We start from the raw sequence: 27,947 nt of genomic DNA, 5'->3' as shown, positions 1-27,947 counted from the left end.
CAGTCGTAAGAAGTTGGCTACTCTATCCGTACCTTGGCTCGTCCGGAGCGTACAAGGAGCAGGCAGCCGTCGGGGAGCCGTCCGTTCCGGTCTTCCCATTGTCGGATGTCGTCAACGGTCAACTGGTAGTCCGGATTGCTTGCCGATTGTTCTTGGATGTCGAGCAGGGCAATGGGCAGGAACATGAGCCTCTGTATAGGGATCTGGGACACTGACCAGCCTGCTTTATTGAAGTGTAGAGGCGAGTCAAGATGCGTGCCGCCGTGCGTCGGGGTGCTGATGCTGTCCAGCTGATACCTGCGCGGCAGTGTCACGCATTTGAGTCGTTGCAGCAGCAATGCAATGAGAAGAAGACACTGACAAAAGACAAATTACCCGAACTGTGATATTTGAAGGTTTGGATCGCATGAAGTCACTCAAAATGTCAAAAAGTTACCTGGTATACAAGTTTGCAGGTACACATGCTTCAAACAATTGTCTGGCCACTGTGGCTGCAGAACGCTTTGCTAGAGCATCAGCCTGGCAAAACTGTCTGTGCTGTGCCGTACGCAAAGGAAAAATGTGACAGTATAGAACATGCGATACTAAAATGCAAAGGACTAGCTTCCGCCCCTTCGGAGGGAGCGACAGATTTGGCCGAAACGCTGAGGTTTCCAGGCGAGAATGGAAGAACGAATGATAACGGCATTAAAAACACAAAGAGAAGATTAGCGGATTAGTGGAAGAGATACAGTGAAGTGTGAAACCGCGCAAAATCGGGGGAAGAAAAATCGGGGCAAATTATTCAAAAGAGGCACAAAAAGGTTTCTAGAGGCTGGGCGGCGCAAGCTACCGCCCGATATAAGTGGAAAAGTTACTAGCATCTATTCATCCGGGAAGAGATACAGAAAGTGTGGAACTGCGCAAAAATTTTATGGGTTATGAGTTCTAACGGAGAACAAAAGCTCGTATTAATATATTACAAAAAGGGGCGGGGGGGGGGGGGGGTTACAAAAATATCTAGCCTAGGTGGCGCAAGCTACTCCCGGAAATAAAGAAAAATGCACAAGCATTCATCCATCCGGGCTTGATTAAGATGGCAGCGCCCAGGGGTCGTAGTTGCAAATGTGTATGGACTGTTATTTTTTTATTTTTTTTTTAGATTGCTTTTTTTAAACGTTGACTATGATGGGCATATCGATCATTCCTGATCCCTTTATTTTCCGATTAGAGGACGTTTAGGATTTGAAGGGTTTCTACCACTAGCTCTATTTTTGCATCTTAGGGGCTATTGCTATTTATTTTCGTTATGTCTAAACGCTTTGCAGGTTAATTGTCGCTATGCCCAAATATCACCCATTAAAATGTGGCAGCCATTTTACGAAAACTATATATTCAGAGTATAAAATAGTTTTCAAGTGTTGGTATTTTTTTATTTTTTTCGTTAGGTTTATACAACCGAGATGGTCCTGAATAAACATGGGGAGATGCAACTCATCACTTTGTCACGGCGCGCCACAGGCGGGCGTTTCGTGATAATTTTTATTTTACTTTCCTTTTTTGTGTGTTTTTATTCGCGTGCCCCGCTGCCATTTCTGAGGAGGTTGGGGTCAGGATTCATCATGCTCCGTCTGTGCAGCTTTTCTTCTCGGTCTTCCTCCGTCATACACCTGACGGGCAATAAACATTGAGCTGAAAGCCTTATACGTCTAATATCGCTCAATGCTTGAGAGAGAGAGAGAATGCACTTTAATATTGAGCACAAATTAAGTGTTCAAAACATCCATGGCTTGTAACACCAAGGCCATTTGGTCATCCGGTTCGTCTGACGCCAGCCAAGCACTCCAGGAAAGGGGAGGGGGGTTAGGGAGGAACGGTGTGGATAGTGCAATAGGGCACTGTAGGAGACAGTGTTCCAGGTTGGCGTATGGGGAGGGGCAGTTAGGGCATGAAGGATCAGAACGACGTCGAAGAAGAAAAAGCCTAGCGAGAGTAAGAACGGTGTTCGTTTGGATTTTTCGGAGGACGTGAGTTTGTGCCACATTGAGATTCGGGTGGGGTCGAGGTAGTCGTTGTTGAGAGTTACGGAGCTGCTAGTAATAGAAATTGATTGAGCGTTTGTAGATTAAGGCATCGTCACTGGTCGGGGGGCTAGGCCACGGGTTCACAGGCGCTCGGATTTGCATTTCGCGAGCGAGTTGATGAACCAACTCATTACCTGTGATCCCGCTGTGACCAGGGACCCAACGAACGGTGACAGAGGATGGGTTTAGTGCGCGCAGAGCTTCATCGAGGACCGATCTGAGATCTGGTGGGATTTCGCGTTGCTGCAGAGCGCGTATGGCTTCCTGGGAGTCTGTATAGATTGTATAAGCTGATGTAAAAGGTAGTTGGGAGAAGGTGTGTATAGCATGTATAATGGGAACTATTTCTAGTGTGATGATATTTGGAGGGTTGCTATATGGACCGCAGGTGTGAACTGTGGCGGTTGGGGATTGTGGTGTATAGATTGCATATGCCCCAGCTCCTGTATCTCCTATGTTGGAGATGGATGCATCAGAATATGCTATGGTGTGTGTCTGAAAGGGGGGATTGTGATGGACAGCTTGCGCCCTCCTGCGACCGTCGTTGAGGCCCGGGGACATGCGGCGAGGCACAGGGGCGAAGCGCAGATTTAACGGTAGGGCTGGGGTAGGTATATGTAAGGGAAGGTCTATGGGGGAAAGTCCTGCCTGCTCCAGGATCCATCTACCCTGCGGTGTTCCTGAGAGGCGGGCTATCTGCCGATCTCGATGCAGGTGCAAAAGAGAGGTGAGGGGGAGAAAGAGGCCTGTTTCGTATAGTTTTTGGTTGGAGGTGGAGATGGAAAGGTTTAAAGAGGCCTTGTATAATGTGTTTAATGCTGCTGAGAGTTTGTTGATTTGTTGTTGTGTCAGTGTGACATATGGTATAGAATAGAGAATTTTACTAAGGGCTAACGCATGAACTAGGTGACTCGCCTGCTTCTCGTGGAGACCCGCGTGCTTTTCGACCACTCTGCGTACCAGGGAGGTAACCGAGTGGCATGTGCTTACGACTGAAACGACGTTGGCTTGATGTGATCTTTCCCGTAAATGCATGCCCAGAATTTTACATGTAGAGACTTTCGGGATGGGGTGCTGACCGATGTGTAAAGATATGTGCTGGTTAACAGATCGCTGATATTGAGTATGTGATAGAAGAAGCAGTTCCGATTTTTCTGGGGCAGGTTCAAGGCCTGCTTGTTCAAGATATTCAGCTATAATGTACAGTCCCTGCTGCAGAGTCGATTCCACTTCCCCTGGTGACCCGTGAGTGCACCAGAGGGTGAGGTCGTCCGCGTAGAAGATGTGTGAGAGTTGGGGGACTTGTTGGAGGCGATAGGCCAGCTGGGCCATGCCGAGATTAAATAGAGTAGGAGACCGCACCGCCCCTTGTGGGGTGCCGCGTGTGAGCGAGATCGGCGGGGACGTCTCAGCCTCAATACGAAAACTGGCTGTGCGGTCATTAAGGAAGTTCAGGATGTAAGTGTAAAGCCTGTGTCCGCAGCCTGTTTCTCGGACTGAGGCGAGTATGTGGTCGTGGCCAATGTAATCGAATGCTTTACGAACGTCTACAGTGACAAGGGCGTGGACTTGAGCAGATGGTGGGGAAAGAAAAGTGTGTTGAAGAAGGAGAAAGAGGTCTTGTGTGGATACGTGAGAACGGAAGCCAATTTGTGTGTGGGGGAAGAACGAGATGGTTTCCAGATGGTCCCGTAAACGGTCCAGCACCATCCTTTCCATCGTCTTGCCCACACAGGAGGTAAGCGAAATGGGACGAAGGTTGGTGAGAGAGGGGGGTTTTCCTTGTTTCGGTATCATGGTGATGATAGAGGATTTCCACTCTTGTGGTAAGGTACACTCCGACCAGTGTGTATTTATATGAGCCAGGAGCTGCTCTTTGTCTTCCTCTGGGAGATTGCGGAGTAGCGTGTACGTAATGGCATCTTCTCCGGGTGCAGATTTTTTTAAGTTTTGTGTGAAAGCCCAGTCCAGCTCTGCTAAGGTGAAGGAGCGGTCTAATTCTGAATTCTCCGGGCGTGTATAGGATGGGTAGTTCGACGAAAGTGGTGCAGGGATGTACAAATCCTCTAGTGTCTGAGCCAGCTGCCTTGAGCCCTGAAGGGTGAGATATTTAGCCAAGGTAGGTATGGGGGGAGGGTGGGGTCCTAGCAGGGATCGGAGTAGATTCCATGAAGATTTTTGGTGGAGAGAACCGTTGATTTCATTACATATCTTGTTCCAGTTTGAGATATCTAAGACGTTGCAGTGCGTAATAATTTCCTTGTTGACATCGTCTAATCGTTCTCGAAGTTGGTGATTAAGAGGCTGTTGATTTATGTGTCTGAGGATTCGCTTCCGTCGTTTCCAGAGGCGCGTCAGGTAAGGATCGGGCTGTGGTGATGGAGCTGTTGTTTTTTCTGGCTTGGTTGCCTGTGTCTGAGCTTGCTTTATCGCGTGTATCCAGGTCTCATACGACTCTGACTGGCGCTTAGTAGAGGCCAAGATGCTGCGGAAGGTGTTCCAGTTGGTGTGTTTGATGGAGACTTTACGAGGACGTGAGAAAATGTTAAGTGTTATGGAGAGGATGAAATGATCGCTCAAGAGTCTTTCCTGGGTGTGGGTCCAAGTGCTTTCAATTCGGCCCTGAAACAGTGTAAGGTCCGGAGAAGTGGATTGCTGCCTACCAGTGCCCTCTCTTGTCGGGACGTTGGGGTTGTTCAAAAGAGTGAAATGGTGTTGTGAAATGTAAGAATGTAAAATTCTTCCTGGGCGGAGAGTAGACCGATAGCCCCAGATGACATTCGGTGCGTTGAAATCTCCACCCAGGAGGACCTCGTATGTGGATGTTAACTCCGCAGTAAAGTCGAAGAGGGCCTTGAATAGACGATGCTCTTTAGGGGGGTTATAAAAGTTGAGAAAGCAGATCGGTTTGTGTTGGGGGGAGGGGTAATAAGCGCATGCCACTAGATTATGTGCAAGAGACGAGGGGACGTCCAGCGGTTCGTACTGGAGATCTCGCCGAATGTACGTGGACACTAGGGGGGATTCGTTAGGGTCGGCATGTACTACTCGGTAGCTTGGAATATTTGCCGGGTGTCGCGTTTCCTGGAGAAGTAAGATCTGGGGTTGTATATCGAGGGTGAGAAGCCATTGATGAAGGGGAGTGCGATTGGTTTTGATGCTCCGGTAGTTCCATTGTATAACCAGAAATGAAATAGCTTTGGCCATTACCTTGTGGTTGGGGCGGGGGTGTGAGGGGGTGGTTCCGAGGGAGGGGCGCTTTGTTCTGTGGGTGGGGGGGGGGGGGGGGGGGTCGGGGTCTTTTAAGAGATTGGGACACGGCTTCCATAGGCGTGGGTGATGTAAGCGCAACAATTGTCTTTTCTAAAGAAGTTACCACATTGGTAAGTTCAGTTATCCGAGAAACTAGGGGGTCAACTACGCTTAAGATGTTAGACATCATGTTTTCTAGGCTCATCATGCGGTCGGTGAGTTGAGCGATCTGTTGTTCACATGGGGCCAAGCGTTCCTGGATCAAATTAAATCGCTCGTTCATATGTTGGTGATATTGTGAAGACGTGGAGATGGGGGTGGAAGGGGTAACGGGCGGTTGAGAGGCGGAACGGAGAGTGGTGGGGAGTTCGGGAGTACCTGGTGGCGTCGACGATGGACCTATCCTCGAAGGGCTAGCTGGCGTTAACTCTGGCTCTAGCGACGATGACGGAGCCTCATTTGTAGGGTTCGTGGTAGGGATTCTGGTCCCCGGAGTGGGTTCCATGAGTGTCGTGGCTCGAGGAGGTAGAACGGCCGGTCGGAGAAGCGGCCGTTGAATCGTGGGCTGACTTGTTTGATGTGTCGGCGAACCAGGTGGTGGAGATTGGCGTCCCCATTCCGCCGTTCGGGGAAGGAATGATGTTGACTCGGGAGTCGACGCTTGTTGTTTTATGGTTTGCTGGGGCTGCCGGTAGTGTTGCAGAGGTGAGGGCGCATGTTGGTTCATGTCCGTTGGCGTGGGTTGTGCTGTGCGCGTAGCTGCCGCTCGCTGCCTATGATAATCTCGCTGGTGGGACGATGTTGGTCGTGGTGTAACCCGCGGCAAGGTGTTGCGGAGGTGGAGTCGCTGGTCATATGCTGCTTTGATGCTTGCTTTGTCTTTCTGTTGCTGTACTTGACATGCTGGATCAAAAGAGGGGTGCTCACCGCCACAATGATAGCACCAAGGGGTGCATGGATGGGGGGCCTGCTGTTGTTGTAGAGGGGTGGCACACGTGGGGCATCGCCAGAGAGTCGGCGCTTCAAAACAATTGATTGCGCGGTGTCCGTAGGCTTTGCAGCGTTCGCATTTTGCTGCTTTTGGTTGATGAGGGCGGCACCTGTACTCGACTCGTTCGAAGAGGACAGTGTAGGGGACACTGGTGCCTTCGAAGATTATGAGGACGGACTCGCTGGCCCCCATCATTCTAGCGGTAATGATGGTGGCTTGATAGCTTTCCAATGATGTCATCAATTCATCGGTGGAGAGGCCAGCTTTGACACCATGCATAACGCCCTTGCACGAGTTGAGCGGTGCAGCAAAATAGGTTGTGACATGGTGAAGCTTGTTGTTGATTCTGATGTCGCAGACTTGGGCCAGTCTCTGTGCCGTGCTTTCATAGGCGGTTTTGAGGAGGATGACTCTTTGCAGCAAGCGAATGTGTATGGTGAGATCCTGGCGTGCTCGGGAGGGAAGTGCTGCAGCTGAAGTGAAGGCAGATAGGAGATCATACGGTTTGATGTGTTCAAAGCAAAGGGTGTGAGGAACTCGCACCACGACGGTGTGAAGTTCATGTTGTGGACGTGGTTCAAGGCGCTGTTTTCGATGTTTTCCAGGCGTTATCCATCCTTGATTCGTATCTAGTTGGAGACATTCCATGGAGGGATCCGACAGCCAGTCGACCTCAATGTTCTCGGCGTCTGGGTATTGGTTGGAGAGTGGTGGGACAGGGGGTGGCTGTGTTGGTGCCGCCGACGTGGCGTCCGTCATTGAAGATAGCCACGCTGGGCGGGGTGCAGGCTTGCTGTACGAGATTTAACGGAGCCACCGTTGTCGCGAAGATGAGAACGTTCGCTGATCCCAAAAAATTGACTCACAGATCGGGAGCAGAAGATTTGGTGTTCCAATGCTTGAGCGAAAACATGTCGGAGACACTAAAAGTACCAAAACCCACGGTTCTCCACTGGACCACGAGATGGCGTTACTTATGCCAGAATCTCCGGAGGCGCGTGCACGCGGCGCAAACCCAGCGGGAAAGGAGGACTCCCTCGCTCTCTCAGCGAGGGAGTCCTCCTTTCGTACCTTCATATATTACAGTTTCATCGCCGTCGGGCCCTGCTCTTCGACGACTCAGCTATTCAACCGCACGTGCCCCTGCTTCAGATACGTCACCACCTTTCCGGCTGGTGACTGGTCGTGCCTCTGTTCGTCGCCAGGGACCAGCATTTAGAAGAGCGGGCCATCTCAAGTCAGCGGCACTTGGCAGCAGCGCGGCACCACATCGGCCCATCGCTTATTCTTCGTACCTTCATATATTACAGTTTCATCGCCGTCGGGCCCTGCTCTTCGACGACTCAGCTATTCAACCGCACGTGCCCCTGCTTCAGATACGTCATCACCTTTCCGGCTGGTGACTGGTCCTGCCTCTGTTCGTCGCCAGGGACCAGCATTTAGAAGAGCGGGCCATCTCAAGTCAGCAGCACTTGGCAGCAGCGCGGCACCACATCGGCCCATCGCTTATTCTTCGTACCTTCATATATTACAGTTTCATCGCCGTCGGGCCCTGCTCTTCGACGACTCAGCTATTCAACCGCACGTGCCCCTGCTTCAGACACGTCACCACCTTTCCGGCTGGTGACTGGTCCTGCCTCTGTTCGTCGCCAGGGACCAGCATTTAGAAGAGCGGGCCATCTCAAGTCAGCGGCACTTGGCAGCAGCGCGGCACCACATCGGCCCATCGCTTATTCTTCGTACCTTCATATATTACAGTTTCATCGCCGTCGGGCCCTGCTCTTCGACGACTCAGCTATTCAACCGCACGTGCCCCTGCTTCAGATACGTCATCACCTTTCCGGCTGGTGACTGGTCCTGCCTCTGTTCGTCGCCAGGGACCAGCATTTAGAAGAGCGGGCCATCTCAAGTCAGCGGCACTTGGCAGCAGCGCGGCACCACATCGGCCCATCGCTTATTCTTCGTACCTTCATATATTACAGGTTTGCGCTCATTCCTTTTTGTTAATCAATCAAAATTACGCCAAAACGCCGTTGCTGCTGCCTGTAAATCGTTTTTGTTTGCATTTTTTTTTACGGACTAACTTATTTCTTGTTTTTCCTCTGTGTGTTTTCCGTTGCGCTCTACCGATTTTTTGCTCGGCCCGACATGGGCAACGAAACCAAAGAACTAGCTAAGGCGCTGGAGGATCTTCGCCGCGAGCTGCGTGCAGACTTGCGCAGTTTGAAAGAAAGCGTGAAGTTCTGTAGTGACACGTGCGATGGAGTGAAGGTCATAAGGGACGACATGAAAGAACTGCGTAAAGAAATACTAGACCTTACGAAACGGAACCAGGAACTCGATGCTGAAAACTGCAGGCTAGGCGCCAGAGTAGAAGAATTAGAGCAGTACCAAAGATCGAACAATCTCGAAATCAAGGGGGTACCAAGCGAGGGCGATGTGACTGATGTTATCAAGAGAATCGGCGCCCTTCTTGATGAACCAGTGGCGGATGCGGACATTGACATCTGCCACCGCGTCGCCACTTTTATGCCAGATCAAAAGAACATAATTGTTCGCTTCGTCCAGCGCTCAAAAAGGAACACAATTTTGGAAAAGGCCAAAAAAAAAACGGATCAATACTGCATCCCTCGAGTTTGGCGGAGCCGAGTCACCGGTTTATGTAAACGAACACTTGACAGGCTTGAACAAATAACTGCTGGGAACGGCTATCGCGCAGAAAAGAAGGGTTGGGTGGAAGTTTGTGTGGTGCTCTGGTGGCAAAATATTTGCGCGTAAAGATACGACGTCAGATGTACTTAAAATTACTTGCCTGGGTGATGTTGAAAAAATTAGGAATTAGCGTAGAATATTTCGATGACTGCTGTATTTTTGTATAACTTCATAATTCTCGATGGCGGTGCAAAATTGCTTTTACCACCCTCACGAAGTGAATGCGTTGTTTGGAAAAACTGATAAGAAATGTCTCAAATTTTTTCACCTTAACGTTAGGTCAGCGCGATCTAAAACCGATGACCTCTTTTTACTTTTTAACACGTTTGAACCAATGTTCGATATCATCATGCTCACTGAAACCTGGTACAGCGATGACAGCGATGTTTTTCTTTTACCGGGATATGAACACTTTTATCTGAACCGCAAACAAAACCGTGGTGGTGGTGTATCCATCTTGATATCAAACACAGGTTTTGAGATTGTATCCGAATACTCAGCCATTACAGATCATTATGAAGTACTATGCATACGTAAAAACCTTGAAGTGTATTGTGTTGTTTACCGCCCACCAAATGGAAATGTGTCCCAGTTCTTTGAATTTCTAGAAAAGTTGTTTAGCTCTATGACTGAAGTTAAATGCAATTTCATCCTTGGAGGCGACCTAAATATTGATTTTCTTGATCTATCACGTAATCAGTCGGAGTTATCTTTATTACTGTCTGCACATAATCTTCAGAATGTCATATCTCTTCCCACGCGTATAACAGCGTCATGTTCCTCCTTGCTTGACATGTTTATTACCAATCACGATAGCTCAAATATTACTGCTGGAGTAATGTGTTTAGATTTGAGTGATCATTTGCCCATATTCATGCTGATTCATAAACATAACGCTACAGCTAAAACGAAGGTCAATAAACTTCAACCCACCAGATACATTAGAAGCATTAACGATAAAACGTTGCAGGCGTTTAGAAGAAACGTTGAGAGCGCGAACTGGAGCAGTATAATAGGCATAAAGGATATAAATAAAGCTTACGACAAATTTATTGAGGTTTTTAAAAGTATTTATACGTCCTCATTTCCATTAAGATTGGTTAGAACCGATAGACGTGCCCGGAAACCCTGGGTTACTAAAGATCACTTAAAATCAATGCGTGCCAAAGATCGCTTATATAAAGCATTTTTAAAATCGCAAGACTTGGTCAAACTAGCAGAATTTAAGTTACTGAGAAACCACCTGAACGCAGATTTGAGGCGTGCAAAGCGAAACTATTATAACCAACTTTTTGATTTTGAATGTATGAAGCATCCTGACTTGCTTTGGAAAAGACTTAATGCTCTCTTGGGCAAAAATACTAACAATGATAGAATAGAAGAATTAGTTATTGATGGGATGGAAAAGTGCGGTTCTGAACTATCAGATGCTTTTAATCGTTATTTTGTGAACGTTGGGTCTAGTACCTACTGCAGTGATGCAGCACAAAATATACCTAGAGTTTGTGATACTATATTTTTTTTATCCTACCGATGAATATGAAGTTTTTTCGACGATAAATAATTTACGCAACAATCACAGTTGCGATGCTGATAGTATAAACATTAAACCCGTGAAATTTGTTGTCGACCTCATTGTGCCTTGTTTAACACATATTTATAACCTTGCTCTTTCGTCGGGTGTGTTTCCCACAGGCATGAAAACAGCAAAAGTAACAGTACTGTTTAAGGCAGGAGATAGAAATAGTATGGGGAACTATCGTCCAATATCCATTCTTCCTATTTTTTCAAAAGCCTTAGAAAAGCTTATGCACTCAAGGATCACAAATTTCTCAGATCATCATAATGTATTAATAGAATCTCAGTTTGGGTTTAGAAAATTTAGGTCTACCGAGTCTGCCCTTTTGCACCAAAAAGAAATTATTTTAGATACTTTAGAAAAAAAGTTAACAACGATTGGCGTTTTCCTTGACTTTAGTAAAGCGTTTGATTGCATCAACCATGGTATACTTTTAGACAAGCTATTTTCGTATGGCTTTCGGGGAGTTTCATTTTCATTGTTAAGGTCATATTTTGAGAACCGTTGCCAATATGTTTCCATAAACGAGCATAGGTCCTCTTTGCTTAACATTAATTGCGGCGTTCCCCAAGGAAGCATTCTAGGTCCCCTTTTATTTCTTTTTTATATAAACGATATAGTTGCTATTGACTCTGATGTAGATTTTATTATTTATGCAGATGATACAAGTATGATCATTTCTGATTCAAATAGTGAACGTCTTATCAGCAAAACAAATAATGTCCTTTCAAAATTAAAAACCTGGTGCATAAACAATTCCCTTCATATAAATGCTAGCAAGAGCAAGGCTATAATATTCCAACTACATTCCAGAACTCAAGCAACCTCATCCTCTCTTCTGAAATATGGCACTGATATTATTCAATATGTTGAAAATGTAAAAACTCTTGGTGTATTTTTTTCTTATAACATGTCTTGGAACGACCATATTAGACACGTTCGCACTAAACTTTCTAGAATAGTGGGTGTGTTAAATAAATATAGAAACATTTTACCCACAAGTGTCAAAATTCAACTTTTTAAATCACTATTCTATCCCATCTTATGCTACGCGCACCTAGTGTGGGGGTCTACCGGCACAACGAACTTAAACTTGCTTCGAATATTGCAAAAAAAAGCTCTACGAGCCATAGCTAATGTCTCTTCAACCTCTCCATCCTTGCCACTGTTTGAGAAGTACTCCATACTTGACGTTTCAAAAATGTATCCACAACGATTAATATTAACATTCCAGTCTGCCATGAAAGGTAAATATGATACTTTTCTCGCTATTGCGGACCTTCATTTGCACGATTCCATTCGTCAAACACGTCAGATACATCCATGGCATATACCACAATCACGAACTAACTTTGGACGTCAAAGAATTAAACATGCACTTCCCGAGCTACTAAATCATATCGCATCATTAGGAATTGATGTTATGTCAGTGGGCAGAAATGATATCTCTTGCATTGTATAATACTTAAAACATACCTTCTATTGTTTTTTTTTGTTTGTTTTTTCTGTGTTAGTGTTGCTTGCCTTGTAGGGGTACCAAAGGGCCGGTCAAGCTGCAAATAGCAGCTTTTTTCCTTTGGTTTTCCCCCATCGTTGATGGAAATAAAGAAATGTTTCAATGTTTCAATGTTTCAATGTTAAATGCCATGAGATTAACGGCGCCAAAAGTGCGTCGTCAAAAAGGGCGCCATACTTCGTTTCAGCTTCGGTCCGAGCGCGGCCGATGTTATGAGCCGAAGGGTCAATGAAACAGCGCAAAAAGCACAGCGTCATGGCGTGCTCTCTGCGCTTGATAGGACTAGCCGGCGGAGGAGCGCGCACGGAGAGATGGCGTATACCGGCTGGTCCTATTAACTGCAGAGAGCACGCCATGACGTTGTGCCTCTTTCGCTGTTTGATTGGCCCTTCGGCTCAAAACGTCGGCCACGCTCGGACCGAAGCTGAAACGAAGTATAGCTGTCTTCGAAGGTTCGCTATCACCGGAACCACAGCCAACGCCACCATCCGAATGAGCCAATGAAGCGGCGCCAAAAGTGCGTCGTCAGAGAGCGCGCTGTTTACGTGACCACTCAGGCGAGTTAGAGGCAATAAAATTAAGACGGAAGACAAAGCGAATTAAGAGCAGTCCAAGTAAATTACGTAAATCATATGTCTGTCTTTAATGCATCGGCGCTTGGGCTTTCGCCTTCAAGTCGTATTAGAGATAACATAAGATACCCTGTAAATTTGTTTATCAATGTATTATTTATTTATGTTCAAACGAAAAAAAAAACGAGCGTTTTATGCTTAAGATTGCCAACTTCTTTCAGCCGATGATGATATGGTGTCAAAATAGTTGAGTTAACAGAAATGACAAAAAGACCCGTTATAGTTAAACATATTTAAATATGCTAAAAAGGGTCGTACAATACTGTTTTGTGAAACATTCGCGCAGTGGTATGGCAATGACCTTCTGTAGCACCCACCTAGAAAAACACAAAAAATCTAAAAAACATATTTTGAAGCACCAACTTCTTTTGTTTCTGTGCATCCGTGGACCTATACGTGGACGCCTGCGAGTGACGTTTCAGAACGCGTTTGTTTTTTTCTTTTTCTCCCGCAGGGGTGGATGGCGCAGGTGACCAACCACCTGTTCCAGAACCCGGAAGAGCCGTTCGGCAAGGACCTCATCTCCATCAACCTGCAGCGGGCCCGGGAGCACGGCGTGCCGGGCTACAACTCGTTCCGAGAGTCCACAAAACAACTGGCAACGTAATGTACTACAGCAGTTAATATTACACAACCAGTGCCTCATATAAGTTGCGCTATGCCTGTCGGCTCCTCTCCACTAGATGTACAGGCCCGATGCACCACTTTACAACATGCACGAGCGCCTAAGTGGCGCCGCCAAGCGGCAGTGCGTATTCTTCTTTTCTTGTTTTTTGTAGCATGTAGTATTTACATTCTTATTGAAAATATATCATATATAGGGTATACACCAACATACGGAACCCACTTTTTTTAATGGACCATCTTGATTCAAAAGATTTTCAGCGAGAAAAATGACCGAAATTACCGAAACCAAAGTAAGCACGGCCAACAGGCGCTTATACAGCGCGAAAGCGGAGAACGCGGCATCGTTTTTAACCGTCTGCTTCCGTCGGCAATTTGGGGCTTTTGCGGCAAGGTTGGACAGTATCGCGACATAAATATGTCGCGGTAGTATTTCAGAAATACATTATGTCTTTATATTTCTGTAATGTGATACCTTCTTTCCAATGTATCAGGCTAACGCAGCTAGCGGCGCTCAAGAAAACCTCGGTGAGACCGCCAAGAGTCAGGGTGACGTCACGATGACGTAAAATATGTTAATAACCCACTCCGGCCATTAGGACGGGTACAGCGGTTAACATCCGGGTTATTTTGGGGCGCTCTTTCTGCGCTCAAGCGTAGAGTTCTTGTTTCCACCGCATCAAAACATGGCGTTACGATTGACACTGCCACCTATGCTCCATACTACGGCCGAGCCGCCGTCGTCTTTGGCAACCGTGGCAACGGCGCAACGGTCGCCGACATCCGATGAGCGTGATCGTCTGCTCCGAGTGCATGCGGGAAACGTGGTGTTCGCTCGATCCGCTTTAATTTGACTTCGAAAGTTCTGGTGCTTTCGGAATATGATGCTTCGGGGGGGGGGGGGGGGGGGGCAAGACATCTGCTTCGCCTCGCCCCCCCCCCCCCCCCCCCCTGAAACAGCCGCCACTGGGCAGGGCAGACACTGTCCGTCGGCGGCCAAGAGATATCATGGGAACCACCCCCCGACCAGAGGGGGGGGGGGGGGGTCTGGTTTGCGCCCCCCCACCTCAAAGACAAGTTGGTACGCCACTGCTTGTCGTTCTTTGTATTCCCAAAGGAGTTCCGAAGCGAGAGGTAAAGTGTCATTTTTCGTCGGTTTCGTTTCAAGCCCATTTTCTGTGGTGCGATCGCTGCGATTTTCAGTCTCGTGCGGCAGAAACCCCGTGAACACAGCACTTATGCTGCCGCCCACGTTTGTGTTCGTTTTTGTTTATGTATGAGCGACGTTGCACCCGAAATTTGCAAGCAGATCGAACCGTACCCCGTGCTAAGCGCACAGGACGACACATGCATTGTTGGTGCTCTCTTTGTACCCACAGACGCTTGCCTTACCTTTGTGGGCAGCTTGAGTGCTTTCTGGCGTGCATTCTCAATCTGGTGTACAAGGATGATGTGATGAAGAATCTTTGTGCTTTCACGACAGAAACGTCGGAGAACCTTCTGTGTCCAACATTCTGCTAAAAAAGTTCCTCCAGTTGTTCTGCTATGAACCCTGGGGAATTTACGCCTTTTAAAGGAAGAGATATGCCAAAACCTAATTTTAAAAGGTCTGCAGCTGATAGGAAAGCACAAAAGCAGTGAAGCAAATCATCTATTAGCTGAGTACAAAAACAAAATTCTATTTTTTGTCTGCAGAAAACACTCAAGTTTATGCTGATCAAAACTGTGGTGGTGCGATATCTTTTATAAATGTATATTTCTTTCATTGTGCTCTTACGTGTTTCTCGTGCTGTCCGTTATATTGTTCCGTAAAATTTATTATATTATATATCTTCCATTTTATGTACGAGATCTGTGTAAATAATAAAAAATGTAGGGAAAGTAAATGTGTGCTCCTTGCCTCCTACCCACTTGAGGAGCCTCTTCTCTGAAGTTGCTCTGCAGTGACTTATAAAAAAAAAGTATAGAATAAAAGCCCTAGAAGGACGAGAAGGAAATCGAGGAAATATAACATCAGGCAAGCAAACAGGGAGGGGGGGGGGGGGGGGCGAAACGAGCGGCGGCGAAGCGGCCGCCTAGGATGCGACAGGACAACTTGTGCCATCTAGGGGCAAGTCCCGGCAGCAGTAGAGGCGGCGATTGTAACGCCATGTTTTGAGGCGGCGGAAACAAGAACCCTACGCTTGAGCGCGCAAAGAGCGCCGCGAGGAAACATGGATGTTAACCACTGTACCCGTCCTAGTTGCCGGAGTGGGTTTTAACATATTTGACGTCGTCGTGACGTCACCCTACTTTTCTCTTTTTTTTTCGCTCTTCGGTCGCTCGGACGCCTGAAGCGCGTTACAAATGCCAAGGTTACGGCTACGCCGGCCTGACTGTATCTTGTATTTCTGTATCGAAATACATTTTCTTGTGTATTCCTGATATCGCGATAAAATCACGTTCGGTGTATTTTGCTATAATTTAAAAATAATGTTTAAGCTTCACACAAAGGGTCAAGTCCAAGTCTAAATTAGTTCAGTATCAGCATTTTAGCTGTTTTCGCCGTATGTTCCAGTATTTGTATGTCCAAATACTTTTGAGAGTATTTCTGCTTAACCCTGTACCGCGGTTACTGTGAATCACGCGCTCAGAAATTGTCGGTGCCGATTTGTTTGCGGGTGAACGGTAAAGAAATATAAGAAATGATATTCCGCACAAAACCGCGACCTGGTCTCGAGCTTTAGACAGTCAGTCAAGGACGTTACAATCCCTTGCTCTCGGAGCGGTTAGTGTAACAGCACGGAGTCTCCTGCGGATGAGATGGTTGGCTTCAGTACGCGACAGGTTTGTGCTGAACGCCTAGCCGCCTCCACCACACGAAAGTCTCGCGTACTGTTTACCCTCTCACTTCTCCTTGCCACTGCTCGGAGCCGACAGCTGACACTGCCGATGCATTTACATGGGTTGAGCTACATATTTTATTCCAGATGCGTTTCTATGCAGGTAGATCCGGAGCGCTAAACGAATGTATTTTTACGCCTTTCCAAGACGACAACCCTGCAACGATTTCGAGGTGCCTTGTTCATACGCAGCGCGAAGTAGTTCTTACAAGATTTTGTTGTCTGAGGAAGAAGTGATGCTATTGGCGTTCGAAACGTGTACGTCTTGGTAAGATAAGATATATCTAATCTAAAATGCACCTTCACATATCCTTATTCTCCACGTCAAAGGGGAATCAGTAATACCCCGCCTAATGCAAAACTTTTTTTTTTTTTTATGGTTTCTGAATTGAAAATTAGTTTAGAGTATTTCAAAAATGGCCTTCCACGCTCTGCCATCTTGATGTGCTGAGCGGTGGAACGAGTTCTGAGCATGCGAGTTCTGAGCATCCGTAAAGAGCAACTCTTGTCGGAAAAATAGCAGACGCCAGGCGTGTGTCGACAGCCCAGTGACGCAGCTTTTACTTCAAAAGACGGTAAGCGCTGGAAAGTCGTACGGTCGGATCCAAGTTAACAATGCACCAAATAAACACCAGCACGTACCAGTCACGGGATCGAATCCCTCCGCGTTCCAAGCAGAAAAGGAAGTAGCGATGATGAGCTAAGTTACGTTTGTGCGACGTGCGCCGCGGTTGCGAACTACTTGCGCATCGCGGAAGAGCTGTGCCTGGCGGTAAGGAGAGAGGGAAGGAGTTTCTGGCCAATTCTTAACCTGTATATCTGAAAGTGGACGTTTGTAGGCCGCCACGCTTCAAAAACTGGGCTGGCCACCGTGAATGGAAAACATTCTTTGTTCGGACGCAAGTCTGGCACACTGATCTCAATACTATAGGGGCCTGGATGAGGGTCAGCTGTGGCCCTAATCTGGACATTTGGCAAAAAAAGTCTGCGAGAAGTCTGGCAGCGGTGATTGGCCAACTCCGCAATTGACCTTGGCGCCGGCCAATCAGAGCCGCCGAATTTCTCGCCGACTTTTTAGCAAAGTGTCCAGAATAGGGCTCCTAATCTCCGAGCCTGGCGCAAGAGAAGTCAACGGAAGTTCGATGCTTGTCGCGGAAGTCGGGCGTCTGCTGGGCTTTGTAGTGAGCTCAGTCGACATGTTGGTTCGTTCTTTTTTGTGTCTTAGAGTGGGTTTTAATAATCTAGTTTTGAATTAAATCCCGAGAACAAGGCATTTGAACGTGGGACATATGCGCACTTGATCAACTTGAACCTCAAAATGTTCACATCGATTGGCTTCCTAGGGTTCGTTTGCTCGAAGCGCTAACCGCGGCTAAAGTTAGCCGCTGTACCTAGGAGAGGAATTTTGAAATCACGTGACTGGCTCTGTAGGGATGCGGGGAAACATAGTGGTGCCCCGGTGAGTGAGCGCCGCTCGCTTTAAAACTAATATGCCGTTGTAGCTGCAATATCGGGCGCGTTAGTCAACAACGAATGGTGCAGGAAGCTTTTGCTTTGCCTTAACTCACTTAAATCGCAAAGCATGAGCAATGACCTCGCTGCATTTTTTAGATAGTTTTTCGATTCTGGCCATTTCTAAGCCTAAATGGACGCGATAATTGTCGGCATTGCAACGTCTTCAAAAAGCGGATTCCCTTGACTCAATCGGCCGGGTATTGATAGCACACAAAAGCAGACAATGTCCCATTAGACCTTTTTCTAAATTACCCAAGCATCGAGGAGAACACTGGAAGTGTAATTCTACGGTCCGCACGCGCTGGCCTTCCTCTTATAAAAGATTCAAAGTAAATAATCATAATAAGGCTTTGACGAACGCGCGTGCAAGGCAAAATTTGTTTTAGCCTTTTTGCATTAGAACAATTACTATATATATACTGCAGACGCCAGCACGTACAACGCGTGTAACTACACTTGTTAGCATGCACCTCGGTGCTTGGAAAATTTAGAAAAAGGTTTATTGGGACGCTCTTTGTGTGCTATCAATACCCGGCCGATTGAGTCAAGGCAATCCACTTTCCAAAGACGTTGCTATGCCAACAATTATCGCGTTCATTTAGGCTTAGGAATGGCCAGAATCGAAAGACTATCTAAAAAATGCAGCGAGGTCATTGCTCATGCTTTGCGATTAGCGTGAGGTAAAGCAAAGCGAAAGCCTCCTGGACCATTCTTTGCTGACTAACGCGCCCGATATTGCAGCTACAACGACATATTAGTTCCAAAGCGAGCGGCACTCACTCACCGGGGCGACGCCATGTTTCCCCGCATCCCTAACGAGCCCCCAGTCAGGAGATTTCAAAATCCTTCTCCGAGGTACTGCGGCTAAATTAGCCACGGTGTGCGCTTCGAGAAAACGGGCCCAGGAGAGTTCTCGGGTGTACATGCCCTGTTACTCCACAACAAACATGCTGTCCTGAAATAACAACAAAAAATAATAATAAAAAGTCGCCTGAACACTGTTTGAACGAACGCTCGAAAGAGTTGAAAAGCCTGTCAAGCGCTCGCTTCCGGGACGATGAATCGTCGAGTGCGTGCTCCGTTGAGTGCGTGCTTAGTTTCGTTTCCCGTGCAGCCAACGCTTGGGATGAGGTGATATGTTGGTGTTTTGAGTTCGACATCGCTGCCGTGGCTTAGCGATGCCGGCATGTTGTGTAGTGAACGGGGCCAACAAGTGTGTTGCGATAAGAAACGAGCTTCATTGCATCGGCCGAAAGGATTTTCGATACAAGGGAAGACTGCCCCACGCAGGCTAGGAAAAATGAGTGTATAAGCCGGTGTTTGAGTAGCTATAAAAACGCTTGACAGCTTCTTAAAAATGCTAAATATATAGGAATGTATAGGAGAGTAAATGCTCTTCATTCCGCTCGTATGCACACGGTCTTTTCGTCGTCATTATTGCGAATAACGCGAGTATCGCCGCATCCAACGGTCTAAATTTAATTTAGTGCTTAACGTGATTGTCGTAGCTGGAAATTCCGCGTGATTTTAGGCGCAGCCCTTAGGCGCCCGTTTCCGGGTTTTGCGGCGTCGGCGTCGGCGTAACCGCGCTCATTTTTGCGTGAAAATTGACATCACGTGACCTCAACACCAATACAATTCCCCGCTAAATATAGCGAGGAAATTCAATTTCTCAGATAGATTTAGCGGACAAATTTAGTTGCTCCGCTAGGTTTAGCGGGAAAATTGACGTCACGTGACCTTCCCACCAATTCGATTCCCCGCAAAATTTAGTGGGGAATCGAATTGGTGTTGAGGTCGCGTGGTGTCAATTTTTCAGCTACATTTAGCGGGGAAACTGTGGAAGGAGGGGTGGGTAAGGAAGTGGATGGTAGGGTAAAAATGAAAGCCGTTTACAACTCCCTGTAACGCCGAATTAGAGCGCAGCTCTTGAGGAGGAGGAGGAAAGGGTAGTGAGGGTAACGTGTTCTCGGAGGGGGGTCACGTGACCTGGGAAGGGGTCACCTGACCCCCCCCCCCCCCGAGGTCACGTGACCTCGGTGGTGGGGGTCACATGATCCCCAGGTCACGTGACTACCAGAGAAAATTTTACGCTAGATTTAGCGGGGAAATTTTTCCGCTAGATTTAGCGGGGAACGTTTTTCGCTAGATTTAGCGGGAAAATTTTTCCGCTAAATCTAGCGGGGAAATTTTTCACCTAGATTTATCGGGAAAATTTCTCCACTAGATTTAGCGGGGGAATTTTTCTGCTAGATTTAGCGGGGAAATTTTTCCGCTAGATTTGGCGGGGAAATTTTTCCGCTAGATTTAGCGGGGAACTTTACCCCTAATGCACCGCGCGGTTACGCCGACGGCGACGCCGACGCCGCTCATGCCGGAAACGGGCGCCTCTAAAAGGAGGAAAATGGGAGGGTACGCGGGAGGAGGAGGGGAGCGTACGTAGGAGGAGGACAGGAGGAAATGAGGAGGGAAGAGGAGGGGGGGAGGAGAGGGTTCGGGGAAGGAGGGGCATACCCTTCTCTCCTCTTGTTCAAGAGCTGCACTCTAATTTCGCATTTACAGAGATCTGCAAACTTTTCTTTTTTAGAGCGCAGCTCTTAGGGGCCCGTTTCCGGCTTGAGCGGCGTCGGCGTCGCCGTCGGCGTAACCGCGCGGTGCATCATGGGAAATGTCCCATAATGCACCGCGCGAGCCCCCCACCGGGGTCACGTGACCCCCTCCTCGAGGTCACGTGACCCCCCGAGGTCACCTGACCCCCGCCGATGTCGCGTGACCCCCCGATGACGTCATCGACACTGATGACGTCACCGGCATCCACATCGCCATCGTCATCATCACTGATGACGTCATCATCAGTGATGATGACGATGACGATGCGGATGCCGGTGACGTCATCAGTGATGATGACGATGACGATGTGGATGCCGGTGACGTCATCAGTGATGATGACGATGACGATGTGGATGCCGGTGACGTCATCAGTGATGATGACGTCATCTGTGACGATGACGATGTGGATGCCGGTGACGTCATCAGTGATGATGACGATGTGGATGCCGGTGACGTCATCAGTGATGATGACGTCATCAGTGATGATGAAGATGACGATGCGGATGCCGGTGACGTTATCAGTGATGATGACGATGACGATGTGGATGGCGGTGACGTCATCAGTGATGATGACGATGACGATGTGGATGCCGGTGACGTCATCAGTGATGATGACGATGCGGATGCCGGCGCCCTTCCCTCCTCCTCCTCAAGAGCTGCGCTCTAATTCAGCGTTACAGGGAGTTGTAAGCGGCTTTTTTTTTCTTTTCTCACACATGTCGACGTCACAAATTAGCCCGCAAGCAATTGCGATTCCTTCTAAATAAAGTATGTTACCGCGGGTCCGTCACGAACACTTCTCTCTGAACCCGATGCTATTCCCGCTTGCGATACAATTATTCTTCCGAAACTACTGCTGAAACCTTTCTTAGATTAAATGAAGATACCTGAGAGATACGTGAGCGGGAGATTTATCACGTGTGAAAAAATACGGTAGTACTAAAAAACGAATCTTCATAAATCTAGCGTCAGGGTGGGGGGGGGGGGGGGCGGACTACCCCGGCTGCAGAGCTCTGGGGGGGGGGGGGTTGTGGTGGACCATGAGAGAAGAGGGAGAGGAGGGGGGGGTTGCGGCGGGTTATCGCTTCGGGTGCCGCTGGCCCTAGTGACGCCACTGGCTAGCGCACGCTACCCCAAGCGAAGCGAGGCGGCGCGCACGTTCAATGATGGCGTCGTCTGCACGGAAAGAAAAGAGGGAGGGAAAGGTCCCCCCCCCCCCCCCCCCCCCCGCAACCATAGAGAGGAAAAACCGGAGTTGTCTGCGAACTACAACTGAAGCGCAGCCCAACATGCCTCCGCCTGTCAAAACACATTTGCATCGTGCCGTTGTGTCGGTGCTTTTTATATCCCATACTATCGATATCTAAAAGAAAGAAGCGTCGAGTTAGATTAAATACGCGCGACGATAGATGCTAGCAACATTGGTTGCGCGGGACGGTGCCCCGCGAAAATGGCGACAGCGGCAAAATAGGCGTATGGGGAGAGTGTGCGCATGCGCAGACTTTACAGACACCCACCACTTCCTCCGTGCAACGACATCACGGTCGGATGGCGTCAACTCGGCAATAATTGGGCCCGAGCCGGATGCCGTTGCGTCCTTCGACGCGTTGATTGGACATGAGGCCCTGCCGAATGCTGACGCAGCACTCGCGTCCAATATTCACGTCTTCGCTCGGTCTCACCGGGATCATGTCAAAATTTTAGTGCGCGGGCTTCAGTTGCATCGCAGGTGGTGTTGTCCGCACACGTCAGCTGCACGTAAAACTGCGATGCCCAGAATGCGTACTCAAAAACGCCTATTAGCCCTGCCCGCTCAGACAAGTAAGTGCTTGGCCACACCAGGCGACGCGCGTGCAGAGAAACCAAATTTACTCGAAGTGTGAACTTCACACCGCAACACTTCACACCGCAGCGATGTGGAGTGAGAGTCGCGTGCTGGTGCATAAACCGAAAGGTGTGATTTACCATTCCTCGTTTTCCGCGGCGACGGTGGCATTGAAAACGAAATGTTTGTCGTTCTGTCCAGTAGATTGTCTCGTTGTTGAACGGATACGATAAGTCCACGAGATTACGGTCCCAGCATGGCGCCGCGTTAGGGCTTGACACGTGAGAGGCCGACCCCGCTGAGACGACGATTGCGACTTAACACAGGATCCTGATTGCCTTCATTCTGGAAAGTTGGAGAAGAAGTCAACAAAAACACGAAGGGCAATGGTCAGTCAAGTCCCACTAAGTATATAAAGAAGACGACGACTTTGCGGTAACGCTTTTGCAGATAGAAATCAACGTTCCGTACGCCGCTTGTGACGATGCCCGAAAAAACTGCATCGATTAAAAATAAAGTATGCGAAGGACACGGCGTGCGCGCGAGGAACCTTTATCAATTTACGTTAACTAAGCCACTAATTGTAAGTGCATTTTACTCGTGCCTTGACCTTGGTCGATAAGGTTATTCCACAGGAATGATTTACTGAGGATAGGCCAATGGACCTATCTCACCGAGCGTATCGGAGCGTGCGTTACGCCGTCATAACTTTAGTCCACAGTGGGCCGGCGGCTCTAGTGCACTTGACTGCTCGTGCTGTCTCATACTTGGCTCGCGCATAGCTACAGCATGGTTGTCGCAAGTGTAAAAGGAGTACAGCCGCGGTCCCGCTGCTGGTGCACCGGCCATACAAAAGACATCGTGTCCGCTGCAAACGTGGGGATATAAATATCTGCTTGCGCGTGTCAACCATGTTAGAATCATGTTTGCTTGCTACATGTGTGTACTTCCAACATGTCTGCAGAGAGTGTTTGTCCAACATGTCTACGGACGCTCAGACAGTGTCCGCAGATGTCTTTTGTATGATTTCCTCGATGTATCACGGCAGCGGATACGTAGCGAAACTGGCTGGAGAGATCGATCTATTCGCAAAAAAGGACTACAAATCGCCACATTGCTCGCATTCTACTACGCTCTATATGCTCGTCCGCCAAAAAGAATACTTGCGCCTGGCGGCGGGAGTCCTCAGACATTTGAGTTCCGGAGGGGATTTGACGACCCCAGAGGTTCCCTTGGGTCGCCAGAGGTAACCTAAGGTCACCTCTGGTGCTAAAGGTGGAGGTTGTCCTGAACGATACATTATGTCTGGATCATGAGCAGTCTGAACTCACACACCTTGGTAGTGTCAGCTTTAAAATCCTTGGGCTGTTGCAGCAGCGGCGAGTCTTGGCAGCTTCTGTCGGCGGACGCTCTTTGCTATACTCTTTTTCACCCCAACTTGTGCACCGGAGGCTCCACCTCTACAGGCCGCGCATTGGCCAGTCACCGTCGCACCACCACGAAGCGCTCCTCCGCCATTTTTGAATCAAATATAAACAAAAAAGTGTCTACAAAGAAAAAGTTCTATACGAGCGTCGTAATCGTGATAATCCAATCATCTTAAATAGGGCTTATTATGTAGCACGTTTTGAGCTATAATTTTTCATATGTCCAAATTTATTGGTGTGATTCTTTTTAAAATACGAATCGCACGCAGTCGCTGCGTGGTGACTGAGGCCCTACTGACTGCGTTCGTTTGTTCACGGAAGAGTGAGTCGTTCACAAACAGAATTGCTTTCTTAATAAATACAGCACTCCCGACTTGGCTAACATCTTCTCTCAAATAAAACAATTGTACCGTCAAACTGTCCACTTAAACGGCGCAAGACTTGCAGCCTGAGTGTCTATTTCTTTACTTCTGTTGAATTTACGAACGCGTCCGGTTAACTCGGTGACGTCATGTTGTTGTTGTAGTCGGGGAATCGAATGCTCGACGCGCTCGGCCCGATTGCGTTCTTCTTCTGCGTGTTCAGATATTTTTTACAACTTTATCGTTCTGTTTTATTATTCAGCGTATTTCCTTTGTGGATATCGTTGAGGTAGTGTCCATGGCTCCATCTCCACCGCCGTCGAGACGTAAGCCAGCCGCCACGACACCTATAAATTTGTGGAAGAAGCATCGGCAAGGACGCAAGCTCTCGAGCGATTGCAAGCAGATGGTTCTTTCCGTGTACGCCAAGCTGCGAGAACAATACCCGGACAGGTTGAGGAACGACTTATACCAGCTGACGTCTGAGTATACTGGCGTCGGAGCACGGACAGTTGTTGCCATAAAGAAGGAAGCCATCACGAATTCCGGGCTCCTTCGAACTCCAACTGGTAAGCGCCCAAAGTCGGTTGGCACCCGTCGTCGCCTGGTCCAGTACGACTCTTTTGTGCTGTCTGCGTTGCGGTCCTGCGTGCACGGCTTCTTTCGAAGGAACGAAACCCCGACCGTCACGAAGATACGCGAAGCCCTCATTGAAGCGCTGAAGGATGATGAGGTCGCCGTGGAACCGAGTCCATCGACTGTGTACCGTCTTTTGCATGACATTGGGTTCGAGCTGCAGAAGAGGAGTCGCAACTCTCTTCTCATTGAGAAGGACGACATCCTTGTGTGGCGTGCGAAGTACCTCCGCTCAATCCTGAAGTTTCGAGCAGAGGGTAAGGCGATCTATTATCTCGACGAAACGTGGGTCAACGCCGCACACACCGTCAACAAGATCTGGGTCGACACGACGGTGCGTTCTGCCAGAGACGCAGGAAATCGCGGCCTCAGCACCGGTCTCAAAAATCCATCTGGCAAAGGCAGCAGACTGATTGTCACTCACGTTGGGGGTGACCAAGGCTTTGTGGAAGGTTGCCTCGACATTTTTCATGGAGTGAAGTCGGGCGATTACCACGACGAGATGGATGGCAACAGGTTTGAACATTGGTTTGACTTGTTCCTGACCAAGGTAGAGCCAGGAAGCGTTATTGTAATGGATAACGCTTCCTACCACTCAAGACGCGTGGAGTGTGTCCCCACGAAATCTTCAACCAAGAGTGTCATCCAAGAATGGCTAAGCTCAAAGGGAATTGACTGGGACAAAGACATGCTCAAGGTGGAACTAATTTCTTTAGTCTCCCAAGTGCGACACAAGTTCCTCAGCTACCGAGTGGACACACGTGCTGAAACTGTTGGGTGCACGGTTCTTAGGCTGCCCCCTTATCATTGTGAGCTGAATCCCATTGAGCTTATCTGGGGGCAAGTGAAGAATGAGGTTGCACGAAGCAACTCGTCTTTCAAACTAAAAGATGTGAAGGTGCTTCTAGAGCAGGCAATCAAGAATGTAACGAAAGACAACTGGACCGCTGCTATACAGCATGTTAAGAAGATGGAAAAGCAGTTCTGGGAGAATGACAGCCTGTCGGACAGAGAGGTTGCACCAATCATCATCGAAATCAATGCCGGAGATGTCAGCGACGACTCCTATGAAGATGAAAGCTGCGATGAAGTTGTCTCTGGATCAGGCCAGCCACACATTCCAGGTGTGGAGCCACTTAATATGTAAGCAGTGTGGCAAAGTATTTCTTCCATTGTGCTCTCCGGGAACTGCTGGAGGCCCACGTGAAGCCTTCTCTGCGTATAAGGCGGCCTGCCTGTGTGGGCTGACTCCCGAGATCTGGTATGCAACCCTGCCTCTCCGAAAACGGCTGCAGCAACACGACGAGGCGGCTTCGGAAGCCCACTTGAAGCGTTCTCTGAAAACAAGGCGGCCTGCCTGTATGGGCTGACACTCGACATCTGGTATGCAACCCTGCCTCTCCGAGAACTGCTGCAGCAACACGACGAGGTGGCTTCGGAGGCCCACTTGAAGAGTTCTCCGAAAACAAGGCGGCCTGCCTGTGTTGGCTGACTCTCGACATCTGGTATGCAACCCTGCCTCTCCGAGAACGGCTGCAGCAACACGACGAGGCGGCTTCGGAGGCCCACTTGAAGAGTTCTCTGAAAGCAAGGCGGCCTGCCTGTGTGGGCTGACTCTCAACATCTGGTATGCAACCCTGCCTCTCCGAGAACTGCTGCAGCAACACGACGAGGCGGCTTCGGAGGCCCACTTGAAGAGTTCTCCGAAAACAAGGCGGCCTGCCTGTGTGGGCTGACTCTTGACATCTGGTATGCAACCCTGCCTCTCCGAGAACGGCTGCAGCAACACGACGAGGCTGCTTCGGAAGCCTATGTGAAGCCTTCTCTGAAAGCAAGGCGGCCTGTCTGTGTGGGCTGACTCTCGACATCTGGTATGCAACCCTGCCTCTCCGAGAACGGCTGCAGCAACACGACGAGGCGGCTTCGGAAGCCTACGTGAAGCCTTCTCTGAAAGCAAGGCGGCCTGCCTGTGTGGGCTGACTCTCGACATCTAGTATGCAACCCTGCCTCTCCGAGAACGGCTGCAGCAACACGACGAGGCGGCTTCGGAAGCCTACGTGAAGCCTTCTCTGAAAGCAAGGCGGCCTGCCTGTGTGGGCTGACTCTCGACATCTGGTATGCAACCCTGCCTCTCCGAGAACGGCTGCAGCAACACGACGAGGCGGCTTCGGAAGCCTACGTGAAACCTTCTCTGAAAGCAAGGCGGCCTGCCTGTGTGGGCTGACTCTCGACATCTGGTATGCAACCCTGCCTCTCCGAGAGCGGCTGCAGCAACACGACGAGGCGGCTTCGGAAGCCTACGTGAAACCTTCTCTGAAAGCAAGGCGGCCTGCCTGTGTGGGCTGACTCTTGACATCTGGTATGCAACCCTGCCTCTCCGAGAACGGCTGCAGCAACACGACGAGGCGGCTTCGGAGGCCCACTTGAAGCGTTCTCTGAAAACAAGGCGGCCTGCCTGTGTTGGCTGACTCTCGACATCTGGTATGCAACCCTGCCTCTCCGAGAGCGGCTGCAGCAACACGACGAGGCGGCTTCGGAAGCCTACGTGAAGCCTTCTCTGAAAGCAAGGCGGCCTGCCTGTGTGGGCTGACTCTCGACATCTGGTATGCAACCCTGCCTCTCCGAGAACTGCTGCAGCAACACGACGAGGCGGCTTCGGAGGCCCACTTGAAGCGTTCTCTGAAAGCAAGGCGGCCTGCCTGTGTGGGCTGACTCTCGACATCTGGTATGCAACCCTGCCTCTCCGAGAGCGGCTGCAGCAACACGACGAGGCGGCTTCGGAAGCCTACGTGAAACCTTCTCTGAAAGCAAGGCGGCCTGCCTGTGTGGGCTGACTCTTGACATCTGGTATGCAACCCTGCCTCTCCGAGAACGGCTGCAGCAACACGACGAGGCTGCTTCGGAAGCCTATGTGAAGCCTTCTCTGAAAGCAAGGCGGCCTGTCTGTGTGGGCTGACTCTCGACATCTGGTATGCAACCCTGCCTCTCCGAGAGCGGCTGCAGCAACACGACGAGGCGGCTTCGGAAGCCTACGTGAAGCCTTCTCTGAAAGCAAGGCGGCCTGCCTGTGTGGGCTGACTCTCGACATCTGGTATGCAACCCTGCTTCTCCGAGAACGGCTGCAGCAACACGACGAGGCGGCTTCGGAAGCCTACGTGAAGCCTTCTCTGAAAGCAAGGCTGCCTGCCTGTGTGGGCTGACTCTCGACATCTGGTATGCAACCCTGCTTCTCCGAGAGCGGCTGCAGCAACACGACGAGGCGGCTTCGGAAGCCTACGTGAAGCCTTCTCTGAAAGCAAGGCGGCCTGCCTGTGTGGGCTG

The 27,947-nt window shown here is 49.1% G+C and overlaps 1 protein-coding gene and 1 pseudogene across 1 annotated transcript in view; one reads left to right on the top strand and one right to left on the bottom strand.

Annotated features, from left to right (window-relative positions):
* Positions 1 to 17: 17 nt before the first annotated feature.
* LOC115332854 lies at positions 18 to 22,545 on the bottom strand (annotated as a pseudogene).
* A 2,655-nt stretch (positions 22,546 to 25,200) lies between these two features.
* LOC121836460 overlaps positions 25,201 to 27,947 on the top strand; it is a 40,288-nt gene continuing 37,541 nt past the window's right edge. Inside the window, exon 1 of the mRNA XM_042291361.1 lies at positions 25,201 to 25,750. Coding sequence (XP_042147295.1) covers positions 25,201 to 25,750 — 550 coding nt within the window. The remainder of the gene's footprint in view (positions 25,751 to 27,947) is intronic.

The sequence above is a fragment of the Ixodes scapularis genome, unplaced genomic scaffold (genome assembly GCF_016920785.2).
Source record: "Ixodes scapularis isolate PalLabHiFi unplaced genomic scaffold, ASM1692078v2 PGA_scaffold2__306_contigs__length_199485367, whole genome shotgun sequence".
Classification (NCBI taxonomy): domain Eukaryota; kingdom Metazoa; phylum Arthropoda; class Arachnida; order Ixodida; family Ixodidae; genus Ixodes; species Ixodes scapularis.
The sequence above is the reverse complement of the archived record's forward strand: the minus strand, read 5'-3'. Positions and strand labels throughout refer to the sequence as shown.